General features: G+C 36.0%; 1 protein-coding gene across 1 annotated transcript; it reads right to left on the bottom strand.

Annotated features, from left to right (window-relative positions):
* Positions 1-1550: 1550 nt before the first annotated feature.
* On the bottom strand, positions 1551-14497 carry LOC126380752 (protein obstructor-E-like). The gene is made up of 6 exons (XM_050030352.1): positions 14327-14497; positions 6223-6385; positions 4786-4904; positions 3153-3353; positions 2338-2533; positions 1551-1751 (listed from the first exon to the last, which is right to left on the bottom strand). The coding sequence occupies exons 1-6, from the start codon at positions 14373-14375 to the stop codon at positions 1592-1594; spliced, it is 888 nt and encodes a 295-aa protein (XP_049886309.1). The 5' UTR covers positions 14376-14497; the 3' UTR covers positions 1551-1591.
* Positions 14498-15411: the final 914 nt, after the last annotated feature.

The following is a 15411-nucleotide window of genomic DNA, read 5'->3' as shown; positions in this document are numbered from 1 at the left end:
AAATCCAAGGGACCTAGCTCATCCACTGGTGGGTGGCGGAGAGTTGCCGTTCTATAATTCATTTATTCGCTTTTTATAGATAGTATCATTTCTTATTAAACCTAAGTACTTACTTAAAGATATAAAATAGCCATTCACTCTCTCAAAAGTGAATAATTGTTTTATAATTAATTATCTGGTAATAATGAATAGACTAACAGTGATAAAAAAAACAACTTTATTATTTTAGAATTTTATGGCTCTTTATATAAAAAAAAATCGGCTAGTAATTGATTATTAGACATAGAAACTTTACAACAAGCACTTTAGAAGATCGTTATTTTTCAAACTAATTTTCATTTCCACTACAGTCTATGCTAGTTTTGATTATGTTCATTCAGGTGCACTTTGGTTGCGTATTTTAGAGATTTAAATTAGAAATTTAAAGAATCATATTTACATTTTCCTGAACATCCATAGACATTTTTGTTAGGGTAAAATGGACAACAGACCGCAGCATTTAAGTACTTTTTAGTCTGAATAGCTATCACAGTGTCATTAGTGTTGTAGTTATAAAATCACCAGGCGCTTTTGTTGTTAAAGTCTATTATTACACTATAAGCATAGAATAAACAATAATATTAGAAGATAAATACTAAGTATTTTTTTGAAAGCTATAATTTTAAATTATTATTTTTAATTATTATTCCGGTATATTTATTATACACTGCAACCTACCCCTTCGGGGATGCAGGCGTGATAGTATGTTAGCTAGAACAGGGGGGTTAAATAGGCCACATCGAAGCAGTTCATCTAAGAAAGCATTAACGCAATTTGACATTTGCGCATGTAAAAATAATTGCGCACTTGCACACAAATGTCAAATAGCAATATTGTTTTCTTAACTGCTTCGGTGTGGCCATTTTTATCCCCCAGAACTATCGCTATTATTTTCTTTTCTTGCGGATGAAGGATAATAGGATTACGAAAGCGGTATATAAAGCGAAGGTTGATGGTAGGGTTGGCAGAGGAAGATCTTGAATGACGTACATTGACCAAATTAGAGATATCCATAGACAAGGTTTAGTACGATTTACTCTGAACCGGCGTGCGTGTATGATACGATTGATGAATGTGGAGGAAGCGAAAGAAGTGTGTCAGGATCGAAGCTAATGGAATTCTATAGTCTCTGCTTACTCCGGTCGGATATGGGCGTGAGTTTATGTATATAGCAAGTCATTTTTGAAAAAGAAAATGAAAATATCTGTGACGATGAAGACATTTAATTCAAATTCAAAATATCTTTATTCAGTAGGTAACATAGTTACACTTTGAATTGAGATTTTTACATAACAAACGTCTCATCCGCCTAAAACTACTGCAGCTACTCACAACCCCTAAAGCCCGGGAGTCGCCTCCTCCTCCTCAACCTCGGCACAGGGCCCTAGACGTTATTTTCATTAACTTCATCTCACATGAGATACATGCATGAGAAGATGCAGACACTAAAGCTGTTTTTTTATTTATATATCTACATAAAAATATAGGGATAAGAAATGAAAATTCTTAAAGGTACTTAACCAACATTTATTATCCTAAAACATAGCTATTACTATTCTTCTGGCTCGGGCGCCGGGGCTGATTTCCCCTTGCCGGGGCGCTGCGGCTTGCGGCGCGAGGGCTGAGACCCCGCCGGCTTGGGCTTCGGTGTGGGAGGGTTCTCAAGGGCATCCAACTCAGCATCTGTCAGCTGACCTTTGTACCAGTCAGCGCTGGGAAAGAAATGATAGATATAAGATTACTTAGTCTCTTATACATAAAAAAACAGATTTATGTTTTAGAAAAAGAAAGAAAACATAATTATGAAAACACAGTCTGTATTTGTTTCCTTGACTCTATAGTTTTAAATAATAATAAGATGTGACAGAAATGCGATCCAAGTTCTAAAATTATTTCATAATTAATAATGACTGTCCTAAATATAAAGTACTTTCGACATAGGTACCTAACCCTACCAAACATTATGCCTTCTTTCATTTTATAATTATTTCTGATAAGTAAGTAATAAAAACATTATGGTTTTTTTTTTGATCTTAAATAGTGGATCGAAACATTTGAAAAATCAAAATTGAAAACAGGGAGTTCTCAGTAGATTATTTAAAGAATCACCTCACAACTGTTAACAATGGACAGCAATGGTTCCAATCTATTGATTGATGGTTGATTGTTGATCTAACATAAATCTTGGTGAGTTGTGGGTACTTAGTTCATCTCGCGATGGATGTACCTTGACTACCCCAATTGGGGGTTAAATTGGAATGGAGTTATAAAATCCAAATACAATTTCTAAGTACTAACCACTCGGGCACCTTCCGCGCCCACTCGCACTTCTTGTGCACATCATCGAAGGCCTGGCCGAGCTTGCAGCCGGAGCGGCGAGGAGTATTGCCGTTGATGCACACGTAGAAGAACTGGCAGTCCTCAGGGTCAGCGTACCGAGGGTGAGTCAAGCCGAAGGTCTCGTTCACAGGTGGGCAGTCGAACTTGAACACCTCTGGAATTAGTATCGAAAGAAAATTGTGAGGAAAAACATATGAGTATTTAGTTGAATGTCAGTATTGTGGATCTTGATTGAGAGAGGTCCTTCAACGCTCCCCGTTTGTCAGGCTAATTCACGTCAAAAATAGGATCTCCATTATTGTTTAAACTCCTAAGAAAAGTGTCATTGTGTTGGCACTAAGTAATTGATGGGACTTAGAAATTTGCTCTACCAAATCCAATTACTGCTCCTATGTGAAACTGTCTTGGTCTACTATAAGTTGGTACACATACTAAAAGTTTTGTAAGTATTAGAAAGTATCTCGCAACTTGTCGCCACGCATTGTTATCATATCAAGAAGCAGTCGCGGGCGACTTATGGCTTTACAACCTCTAGGAATTGCGCTCGGGAGTTTATTCTTATATCGTTCTTAAATGAAAGAAAGAAATATGGAAATGGCTCAACACAATTGCAATTTAACCTAGAAAAGCAATATTACTATTTGAAATTTGTTTGCATTGCTCACTTACTTTGATATGCGCAAATGTCAGATTGCAATATTGCTTTTTTAGGTTAAATTGTTTCGATGTGGCCTTTTTAACCCACCTTAATAGTAATAAAAAAGTAACTTTACCTTCAGCGCCACAGCCCTTCTTCTTGGCCTCATCAGGCCAGGTGCAGATGCCGGTTTTGTCGTTGTACACGAGTCCGTCAGGACAGGTGATCATATTGAACTTGCCATCCACACAGAAGTAGAACTTGCCGCATTCCTTCGGGTCCTCGTGGGAGAAGTAGCCGTTTTGACGTTGGCAATGCAGGCCGGGGATAGGGGGCTCTGTTCGAAGTAAGGAGTGGTTTTAGTAAGTGCACAGATCATTAACAGCTAATATACCTACTTGGTATACTGAAATTTACTTGAATACTAAATGATGATGATGATGATCTCCGACCGATTTCGGCCATGGCAACCGTTTCAATAATTGTACTGAATACACTAAATAGGCTAACTTTCAAGGTTAAGAAATACTTAAGTATTATAAAAACACGTTTAAGATGAACTTAAAAATTATTCAAACAGTATTTTTCTTAGAAAATTAGTTTTTTAGCAGTACAATGTCGATATCAATTGACAGAAATAATATAGCTATCTAAGTAAATAACACTTCGCTATGTCGTGAAATAAACACACCGGTTGAAATATAGTTATAAAAATATAAATATAAACAGCCTATATACATCTCACTGCTGGGCACAGATATCCCCTCAATCAAAGGAGAGGATATGGAGCATACAGCACGATACTTCACTGCGGGTTGTTGAAATAAAAAAAAATACATTTCAAAATCCTATAGGTATCATAATTTTTACAAACAAATAGCGATTGCAAAATAAATCAATAAAATATTTTTAATAATACAACATTACAGATGAGGATAATGTATATTTCTCAGAATACAATTTATTGTCTGTGAGCCTTCAAGGTCGGGGGCGTCGTGGGGGCTGGCTTGAAATTGGAAAGTTGCTCCGATACACGTGACCCTTGAGTAGTCTCGAAATAAGACGCTACTCGGTTTATAATAAGATACACGTGTTTGAAAACATTTTCTTAGTACCTACTCGAGATTTGAATACCTCTACTACTTCATTTCCTATACCTAAAGGTTACCTAGAAGGGATTGCTACCTTAGCAATAAGGCTGCCTGTTGTACTACCTATCTAATTATAATACCTAATATATTTTTAATACGATTTAAGTGCAATAAAGAGTTTGTGTATTATATTGTACTAATAACATAACCTAAGCTTACGACTGTAACCCAATTGGCTTTGTCAAAAGTACTCGTACCTACAACCATCGTAAGATGAACTAAGTACCCACGCCTCACCGAGCTTTCCGGTAGACCAACGTGATAGGTGGTGGATAACTACTAATATATTTTGCATAAATATAACATACGTAGAAACTGCATATGAAATTCAAAAATACTCCATACAAACCATAACATAAATACTTAAGTAGGTACGTAATTTAACAGATCAATTATTGTCGAAGTTGCTTAAAAATAGTTCATGGGACAAGCACTTATTTTCTTCCTAGTAAGGTCCTAATATTTTTTGATACATAGATTACGCGACTCTATGTAATTATGCTCCGTAGAGCTTAAGTTCATATCCTCTTAAGACCGAGATTTCCAGACACAATAGTTAAACAATTGGGTTTGGATTTATAAAGAACATTCGGTCTTAGGAGGATATATCATACTTACGGAGCTTAGGCCTCTGCGAGCAATCCAGGTTGAAGGGCAGGTCGCACTTCTCTTGATCAGCACTGTAGTCATTGAACACCATGCCGTCTGGGCACAGCTTCTCAATTATCTCGCCGTTTCTGGAAATAAATCGAAGAAAAGATTTAGGAGGTTTCGGTTTATTATAACCTTAGCTTAGGATTTGTTTTCTAGTTGAGATTGTCTTCCGTTTGCTTATGTGCCACTTATTAGAATTACAGGCAGGAGTGTAATGTATTTTATCAGTCTGAACATCCATCCTATCTGCCAAACAATTGCGTATAACACACAAAAATCTCAGTCCTACGTAAGCCACCTTACCAAGAAAATGCGAGTGAGACAGACAATCTATACATATGCGCGCTCCTCCCGTAGCATACGGCCCAGTAAAACCCAGAGGGGGTGAGGTGAACCTAGTTCAGCGACCGATTCGAATTGGTGAGGGGTGGGGAATTACCGTTCTACACGTGGTACCTGGTACAATACTTACATCATAACACATACATAAACAGCCTAAATACGTCCCACTACTGGGCACAGGCCTCCCCTCAATCAACCGGAGGAGGTATGCAGCATACTTCGCCACAATGCTCCACTGCGGGTTGGTGGAGGTGTTTTTACGGCTAAAAGCCGGGACCAACAGCTTAACGTGCCCTCCGAAGCACGGAATCATCTTATTTTTTCAGACAGATGATTCAAGCCAAAAACATCACGTCGCAATACATCACGTCAAAAAATAACAAATATATATTTAATTATTATTGTTCATTCCAAAGAGGAAAAAGAGATATATAAGTAGTTTTTAAGATCAAAAGAATCCAAATTTTTTTTTTGAACTTTTACATTTAAGTAAATAAGAATAAATAAACAAATTTCGTCCTTCTTAGGTTACCGACCTGTGAAGAAAAGTACAAGATCGCCCACTGCATAATTTAAGTTTGTTTCAACAAATATTTATTTGATCCGGCTATTGGAAGCGAAGGTCGGCAAACTTGAGATATGCTGTTAGAATCGGTTATTAGCCTTTGAAGAGTTTTATTTTGTTGTAAAAAGAACAGTTTTTTTCAAGAATCACTTATATAAAACATTTTAAAATTTCCAGCTTTTTATTGTTCATATTTTATGTTAATTGGAGAAAATGAGTAAACAGATATATATATCGACATCATTATAGATATATAGAGGTTTACATTATGACTTATGAATATTTTACGTCCATCTATCTGATTTTATCAATATTTTAAAGTCTTCTTACTTTTATTACAACCAGCGTAACGTACCTAACCTAACCTAACCTAACCAAAATCTACTTTCTGTCTACAGTTCCTCTATAACAGCTTTATGAATGTATTTGGCTCGATTATACCCAAAAAAAAACTTTGTACTAACACAACAATACACTTTTTAAATATAACTCACCTGCACTCGTAATACTTGTCGCACTGCTCAGCATCAGCGAAAAATCCATCGTCAGGGCAGGAGTTGGTGATCTCCGCGTCGCGGTCCGCCTCGGCCTGCGCACGCGCCGGCGGGTTGGCGGGCTTCTTGCGCGGGTTCTTTGGCACTGCTGACGATGCCAGTACTGGAACATACAATAACGGTTCTGAGTTAAGCATATCAGATACGATCTTTCATCTTGCTTGGTAAGATATTATTCTGTTATCTGAGTATTGAAAAATCTTTATGAGCTAAAAATCACTCAACATCGTCATAATACGAATATCTTACACAAGCCATAATACGAGTATCAAGATTCAGACCAATTTCATTAAATCTCATACGAAAGTAGCTTCTTCTATCGTGTAGGTTGTGAGGTGGATTATCAACCTCAACAACCCTGGTGTCAGAGTTACTATTGACCCGCCAAAGGCCTCTGACATGACTCATGTAACGACTACTTACTTACATCAGTAAGTAATAACTGGGACCAACGGCTTTAAACGTGCCTTCCGAAGCACGGATCGTCTTACTTTCGGACAATCAGGTGAACAGCCTGTAATGTCCTAACCAAACTAGGGATCACAAAGTGATATTTGTGATATGTTCCCACCGGGATTCGAACCCGCGACCTCCGTAGCGTGAGCCCAACGCTCAACCACTGGACCATGGAGGCCGTTAAAGTAAGTATGTATATTATTAACATGTTATGGAACATGTCAATCAGCATAATATTGACAATATAAAAGTTAGTTACTTATGTACTTTTTACTTCCTAGTAGTCACAGTGTCAGCTTGCGAGGTAAGAGGCAAAAGTGGTTCGCATTGGCGAAGGTCGAACACTTTCCGGTACTGTGTACTTGACATGACGAAGATGGAAATTGTATGTATTAAGAACGTGTTTGTTTATTTACTACGGGGTCAAAAAGCCCACTTCAAAGCAATTCATCTAAAAAGCAATAAATTGTAATTTGACATTTGCGCATTTAAAGTAAGTGCGCAATGTTCAGAGTAAGTGGCCTTTTACCTAAACGTTGTACCGGGTGAGAGCCTTCAGCGCTCCCCATTTGTCCGGCCAAGTAGTTAATGCCATCTGCGGCAAATCTACAATAAGTTACGTCAAAAAAAATACCTTTTATCCCCCAGTTCTGGATGGAGTAGGTAGAGAAAAGAAGAAAATAGCTTAGAAAGAAAATAATTAATACTGTCATACCTACAAACCTGTAGGTATATAGGTTTGTATAACTTAAAGGCATTTTAATTTCGAGACAAAACTGTTCTTACTTATTCTTTGGTTGCTTTTATTTTTTAATTTCATACATTGAACCAGAAATTATCTTTATTCGTCTTTGTTATAGGACCAAATTACACAAAACTCAATATGAAGTACCTATATAGAATTAGTGTACTTAAATAAAATCAAACTGTTTCTGACAACCTCACTACTTATTTAAAAAAAATGTTAATTAGTTATTATTTGTATATATTTTGCGTGCATTACCTAAGCGTATTATAAAATGAATGTTGTAATTGTATAAAATTAAACGTAATTGGTATAAAAGTAATAACTAAACCGCTTGCAAGGATACATCTTTAAAAGGATTACAGTTTTGCAATTTCACCAAATTTCTTTACCAGACCGAGAATAAAGAGAGACCTGAATTTATCTACAAAGCGAAGACTAAAGATAAAACTAGGTTTAAAATATAATTCGTGACACGAAAGAAGTCCACGGATATTAATGGAATTAATAAATAATAATTGTATATAATGCGGAATCAGCGACAATAGCACGTCTAACACCCCTTAGCCGTGGGGTTTATTTCGTAACACGAACTATATTTTAAACCTGGTATTATTTTTAGTCTTTGCTTTGTAGGTGAATTCTTTCTTTATTCTCAGTCGGCAAAGAAATTCCCTAAAATTGCGGCCATATCCTAAAAGTCGGCTAAAACCCTACGTCGCATCGGACAAGATAGCCGGCAACCTGCCAACATATTTCTTAGCATTATCGTTCTAACTACCAAGCGTGCCTAGAAAATTGTCTTCTGGTGACTTGCGACACTGCCCACCCTGGTAGGGATTTAAAGCGTAGGTACATCTTTCTCTAGCAAGAGGTATGTGGTTTTGCAATTGCATCTAACAACTATGCGAACACCCACCAACCCGCCGCAACCTACACTAACAAAACAAATGAATTATTCAGCAAACTGAGGATACCGTGTAACTTTCTAAATAATTACCCAGGAAATAGACCCTGAAATATTTTTTTATCGTCTTCTTATCGTGTGGGTTGTGAGGTGGAATACCAGCCTCATCAACTCTGATGTCAGAGTTATGAATGAGCCGCCAAAGGCCCTTGACATGGCTCATATTCATATTCATTATTTTTTTTTTTTATGTAAAGCGAGGACTTTTGTGGTGGTAACTAGTACTTGCCTAAAAATATAATTTAATCACTTTTTCAATCAAGTATTCTTTCTTCCAGATCATAAAACAATTAAACATGGAAGCTGGAAGAGATTTCTACTAAAAAAAAGCTGAACTGTTTCTCTGTTTTCTGGCAGTCTAATTGTCTTTATATCATGTTCTGTGTACATTCATAAATGTACCTACCTATAATATATACTTACAATATCTAATTTGGCTCGAGTCTGCGTGTTTCTCCATCAATGTACAGAATAGCAGCGAAACGGAGTATGCCATGTCTTTTTTCTTTTTTTTTACTCTTGATGCGTTCGCTCTTGGCCCCAGACTTGCCCGATGGCATTATGAGGCATTATGTCTGCACGGTTTCAGACATTTCCGGATGCAAAGCTAAATACTGCAATCCAATTTATAATTTAAGTTTACGTTTTATCCCATTGTTTTTCGTAGATAATTGATGTTTCGTGGTTTCCAAGATTACACACATACATACATACATACATAAACTCACGCCCGTAATCCCAAATGGGGTGGGCAGAGCCACAAGTAATCAAAGACAAGTTGCAGCCACTGTTGATACGAAGTCCTAAGATGGATGGATGGATGGATGTTTCCAAGATTACTTCCCAGTTAAATTCAATAGGCTCGCCTCTTACAAGTACTATATGAGACTTAAATATAGCTGGCGAGGAGTGAATGTACTCGTATTTATATAATATACACTGCTGCCTACCCTTACGGAGATAAAGATGCTATTTTTAGTAAGTTAGTAATATGAATTACCCACTTTTTAAATAACCCTTGTTTTACCTTTGAAAAGAAAGTGGTAAAAGAAAGTTCAGATGTGGTAGTAGTTTTACAGCTACATAATAATGTAATTCAATTTTTGGCGTTCAAAAAGCGCTAACTATTTAAGCCAATTTTGAAAAATAAATATTTTTGAATTTGAATTTCGAATTTAAAGCCAAATTTCATTACCCTACTTTACAAAATAGGGTGGAGCAACATTATAGAACCAGTTTCTCCATTACCTAACCTAAGTTTACAGCCTAACGAAATAAAGTATGACAAAACATGTCGATATCATTCTCAGTGTTAATTTTGAAAGCAACCTTCACATTCCGTTCGCGTTACTTAGAATAGGGTAGTTTCCAACTAGTCAAATCAGTTACTTTTTACTAAACATCGAAACACGAAATCGCTATGGAATTTGTATGAAAAAGCAACCTGTGACGTCATAGAAAAACGTGACAAAATGTCGCACTTATTATTACATTTTTCTTTATTGAAATTCATAAATAAAATAAATAGCAAAAGTAAAACGTTTTTGACACATTTACATCTTTCTTTATTTAGTAAGCATTTAATAATTTATCTTTGAGCTAGGAAACTATCCAATAACTTTTTTATTCCGTATAATTATAAAGGAATACTAATTCAGCGGTATGTATCAACTATACCTTGTTAAGAAGACGATTATATAATAATGCAATTAATAATCGTAGGGCTAAAACACACACACACTTATAGCTATAATTTTAAAGAGTCTATTTCTATAACAATGCCTTGCCATGTACTATGAAAATAGGGAGGAAGAGAGCCTGGTGATCCGTAACACAGGCATTCCGTCTAGTATGGACACCAGTCTCTCTCACAATATAAACATGTTCACAGTGAGGAGTACTAAGTCAAGTTTTTACTGTAATTATGAGTGAGAAATAAACTTATTTTTATTATTATTTTATTATTATAATAATTATAATATACTCAAATTAATGAAATTCAAATATAATTTATTACACCAAAATAAAAGAAAATAGTTCTAAAAGAGACTGAAACACATGTAAAGAGATTATAAGTGTAATTATAACGACTAAACGTGCAATCGTGTAATGGAGGATGTACAATAACCAACTTAGGAATGTCCTTAAAAATCATAAGCATGATCTACTTAGAACAAGCGCGCGTGTACGATCGATGAATGTGAAGGAAGCAGAAGTGTGTCAGGAATAATCAGGATGGAAGCAAATGGAATGCCATAGTCCCTGCTTTACCTGCCTAACCCAGTGGGGATTAGGCGCGACTTTATGTATGTGTATGTACGTACGAGTAGCTACACCAAAAGTGACAAGTTGTCAAATCATTCTCAGAGTCCCTATTAAACTAAAACAGATGGGACTATTGAAAAACTATTTCTCTACTACTATACTAATAGGGACGCTGAGGTTATTTTAGAATAACTTCATATCCACCGGACACGGGACCTCGAAACTAAACTGTTTAGCGGTCACCCATCCACCGATCAACCGCAACCGAAGTTGCTTAACTTTCAATCGGGCCCCATCTGCAAGAGGCAGCCGAATAAGTAATTCAATCGAAGAGACCTAGTGATATAAAAGCTATAACAGAGCTATCGCGTCACATCCGCGGGTGACATAACATACAAGTAGAAAAGACATGAGAGCGATCGCATGGCGTTGTACACTCTCGGTGTCGTCGTCAAGTCTCGCCGACATCTCATGCCCTATTCACACTCTTGTATAAACGGACAAAGCCGATATTTGGTAATAAGTTTTTCATTTTTTTATTTGCCATGAAGGGATCAAGGTTCTAGTCAAAATTCGTTGGATTATGGGATATGACCGTCTACCATGGAACTACCATAATCTGACTAAATTTTGACTGTATACTTTTACAAAAATAGGACGTTTTTACAATCGTTTGAGAACTTTTACTAACTCCTGATGCACTCTGTTCCTCAAAGTTCTGACTTGATCCCACAATGAGCAAGGTTACGTGGAGCTGTGTTCTATACGTTCATCGCGAGACCGATAAAAGGTCTCGGAGGGTCTCGCCGAAAATGTACAGCCGCCAAGGAAAGACATCAACGCGCGCCGCCTACTATCACTCCTACGACATCATAATGAAGTGCCAATAAATGATAATGACTAGAAGTAGGTGCTGATGTAACTATACATTACATTTAATGTATCTACATTTAAAAAAGGAATTTAATGATTTTACGACCTCTTTATTGTGAGTATAAAAGTACATATGGAAGCGCCCTTTTAAAGAAAATAGTGAGGTCACAATTTGTGTGTCACTGACATTAAAACGTAGTAAAAAGTAATGTTTGTGCATTCTCATTTGGTAATGTCTTTATTTTCCACATTATATTAATGTTTTTACATTACGATAAATATCTGATCTTGATAACACATTGACTTTACAGCAATAAAGCTAGTATAAAAACGGGACATTACATTTTATTTTATTAAATTACTTACTGTTTTATAAGGTAACAATAAAGAGTATTTGAGTATTTAAAAGTAAGGCAAAATATATCTTGAATCGACAGGAAAATATCAACAGTAAGAAACAGATCGAAACTCTAATGCAATCAACATAAAGTAATGAGATTGTGGAACTAAAGTGTGTTATTTTGAGAAATAATTCAGTAATTTTGGTTAATGCATGTATTTTTTTTCTTTTACCCATTTGTGGGTCAGGCTAAGATCATAAGATCATGCTGCCTAGTCTTCAGTACATTTCCTTTGCTGTTATTGCATGTAATTCCAATCTTACATATATCAGAAGTGAAAAAGACTGATTGAAAAACAATATCGTATAAAAAAGTAAAAATATTCTAAATAAAAAGATTTTATATCAAAAGTAACCTACAAGATGTAATGCTAGTTTTCTACTAGATCAATGACCTCAAACTAGTGAACGTGTGGATGAGAAGTAGAGTAGATTAAGAAATGTTTTTAAGAAAGTAAATCAAGTCATAGATACAAAAATACGGATAAGTACTGTGTTTGTTTTTATATTTTTTCTTAGATACTCTCTATACACATCATCCGTGGTCTAGCGGTCCGGGTTCGATTCTCGATGGGGATATTGTCAAAATCACTTTGTGAGACTGTCCTTTGTTTGGTAAGGACTTTTCAGGCTTGAATCACCTGATTGTCCGAAAAAGTAAGATGATTCCGTGCTTCGGAGGGCACGTTAAGCCGTTGGTCCCGGCTACTAGCCGTAAAAACACCTCTACCAACCCACATTGGAGCAGCGTGGTGGAGTATGCACCATACCTCCTCCAGTTGATTGAGGGGAGGAGGCCTGTGCCCAGCAGTGGGACGTATATAGGCTGTTTATGTATGTACTCTATTATTTTATGTAGAAACAGATAACGTACAAAGTGTAACCATTATTACCGGCCTTTCATATACAGCTACTGAACACTAATCAATGATGATTATCGGCGCTCATGGGGACTGACGTCGTTTGTATTTACCAGTTTATTCTTGAACGTTGGGAAACATGTACATGTCAGGTAAGGCATAAACAAACTACATACGTCCCACTGCTGGGCACATACTAGTATTCAGTCAACCAGAAGGGGTATGGAGCATAGTCCATACCGCTCCAATGCGCGACCAATAGCTTTACTTTACGTGCCTTCCAAAACACCAAACACGGATGTAAGAAAAATGCAAACTAAATTACCTACATACAAGGTGTTAGTGATACCGTAACGAATACTGAGGGGGATGATTCAGACCATGATTCTGAGGTGGTATCAAGTGTAATTTTCTGTCGGAAAATTCATGAAAATTTTAATGTTTTTTTTAATTATTTTCAGTTCCATACTCTTGCGACGGAAAATTCCACTTGATATCAACTCAGAATTATGGTCTAAATCATCCCTCAAAGTTTTCGTTACGATGTCACTAACACCCTATATAACTCAGGTTATGTATAGAAAACTATAGTAAAACGTGAGGGCTCTTTCATGTAAATATAATTTCAGGAATGACGCTAAAATTTTGTTTGTTTTAGCCTAAGCTGAGCTAGGAAACAAGCCTAGCCTCTGTTTACTATCCTGCGTCATCACCTTCTTTTGTTAACTATCCAGGTTTCCTTTCTTGAACCCGCTTAGTCTAATGAGCCATTAGTTGCGTAAACTATTTCCCATAATAATTAATTGCTTGATTTTTTTTCGATCGTCTTTGCGATTTGAATAAGTACTTAGATACCACATAATACATCGGTATACTTACATCAGTTCTAACTTTGCTAATAGACTGGTTATAAAACGGATTGAAATGCGATGTATGGACAATATAAAGCCAATCAGAGCGTGAATAAATATTAATAGCAATAATTGAAAGTATCAAAACCAGTAGTCATCTACTGGTCAGTAACAGCCAGGAATTAATTGATATGCTAGACTTGGCAAGGTCAGTCCACTACTTGACATTTCCAACACCCAACTCTGAATGTTTAGTAATATGCAAAAGTTTATGGGTCAGTCTAGGAAAATATTTTTGATATAAAAGTTCATGCAGGAGTCTGAAGCATCTATATACTTATAAATATTAAGACGGGTAGGTAAGATAGCTTTTACAGCCGTGATGGAATTAATAACCGAAAATAATCGCTGATCTATTAGGTATATAGATTTTTATACCTACTATAAAAATCGTTTTAAAAATTTTAAAAATAAAAATTTTAAATTAACACAAAACTAAAATAAGTTACATTTACTTCTTCTAGTTTATCGCCATTGACCTTTAATAAAAATGCGCAAATAGAAAGTTATTTTTCAACTACATTTGTAGACTTTATCAACGTTGTAATAAAGCAGATATTGACTTACCGACTAAGAACGCCAGCACGACGACTCCTACGCTTGACCTGTACGCCATATTGTGTCAAATGTCACTAATTCCTAAACGACTATTACTAAACTACTTAAACGCTAGTTTATATGACCTATTTGAGTTGATGACTGTACGCGGCGCCCGCGACTGCGCACTGAGCTTACCAACTTTTGCCTTCCATTCTTACCCGGCCAACAGCCGAGCGAAAGGCTATGTCAATACCCCCGTCCCTCTCACTCTTACTCGTAACCTCATAAGTCGCTACTCCTCGCACGCGAGCAAGTTCTTTAACATCAGATCCTGTTATTGTTCTACGTGTTCTGCAAGAAATTAAAGAATAATTAGTTCTTTTTAGTGTAACATCGAGTAGATGTCAGTAAAGATTTTGTGGTTGCATATTAATGGTAGATTTAATGATACTTACCTCTATTTCGAATGTACATGTACTACAATTAAAACAGCTATTAATTAATACGGAGAATAAACAGCGAAATATATTAAACAACCTGTTTTTAATATTCATTTACATTATTAATTTAGTTTTTATAAATCTATTATTACACAATCATGCCATTTTCTAATCACTAGAAGTATTTGTTGCAAAATTCTTATTATAACTATAAAAAATAAATGTCTGTAATCCCTAATGGGTGGGTAGAGTAATCAAATACAACCGCAGCCTCAGTTGATACATTGATACGAAGTTCTAAAATGGATATGATGAACCTTATGGTGACAAGGGATCAGCACGGAGCAATTATCCATCAAAAACTTTACTTTTTTTTATTAACTAAGTACCTAAACCAACTCAATGGTCAACTAATATGTAACCCAATTGTCTCTTTACATATTAACTGTAACCAACGCTCATACATCAAATCCTTTCACATTACGCAATCGTACATTACCAAAACACTAAAATTTCGATCGCATTTCGAGATTGCGCCGCATAATAATACACTTCTCATCAAAAAAATCGAAACACTTCCGTTTTCATTGTTTCTGTCCGAATTTAACACAAAAAAGAATTCATACGATGAAAAAAAATACATAAATGTATAGCTGGCAGTTTGGTCATTAC

The sequence above is a fragment of the Pectinophora gossypiella genome, chromosome 3 (genome assembly GCF_024362695.1).
Source record: "Pectinophora gossypiella chromosome 3, ilPecGoss1.1, whole genome shotgun sequence".
Classification (NCBI taxonomy): domain Eukaryota; kingdom Metazoa; phylum Arthropoda; class Insecta; order Lepidoptera; family Gelechiidae; genus Pectinophora; species Pectinophora gossypiella.
This window is presented reverse-complemented; position numbering and strand designations above follow the sequence as displayed.

What these genes read in the sequence shown, in the direction of transcription:
- LOC126380752 (XM_050030352.1), bottom strand. Translation starts at nt 14,375, where the DNA reads ATGGCGTACAGGTCAAGCGTAGGAGTCGTCGTGCTGGCGTTCTTAGTC. An exon ending in CGTGCTGGCGTTCTTAGTCG is followed by an intron (nt 6,386 to 14,326) that starts GTAAGTCAATAT and finishes TGTATGTTCCAG; the next exon opens with TACTGGCATCGTCAGCAGTG. An exon ending in CTCGCAGAGGCCTAAGCTCC is followed by an intron (nt 3,354 to 4,785) that starts GTAAGTATGATA and finishes TACTTCGAACAG; the next exon opens with AGCCCCCTATCCCCGGCCTG.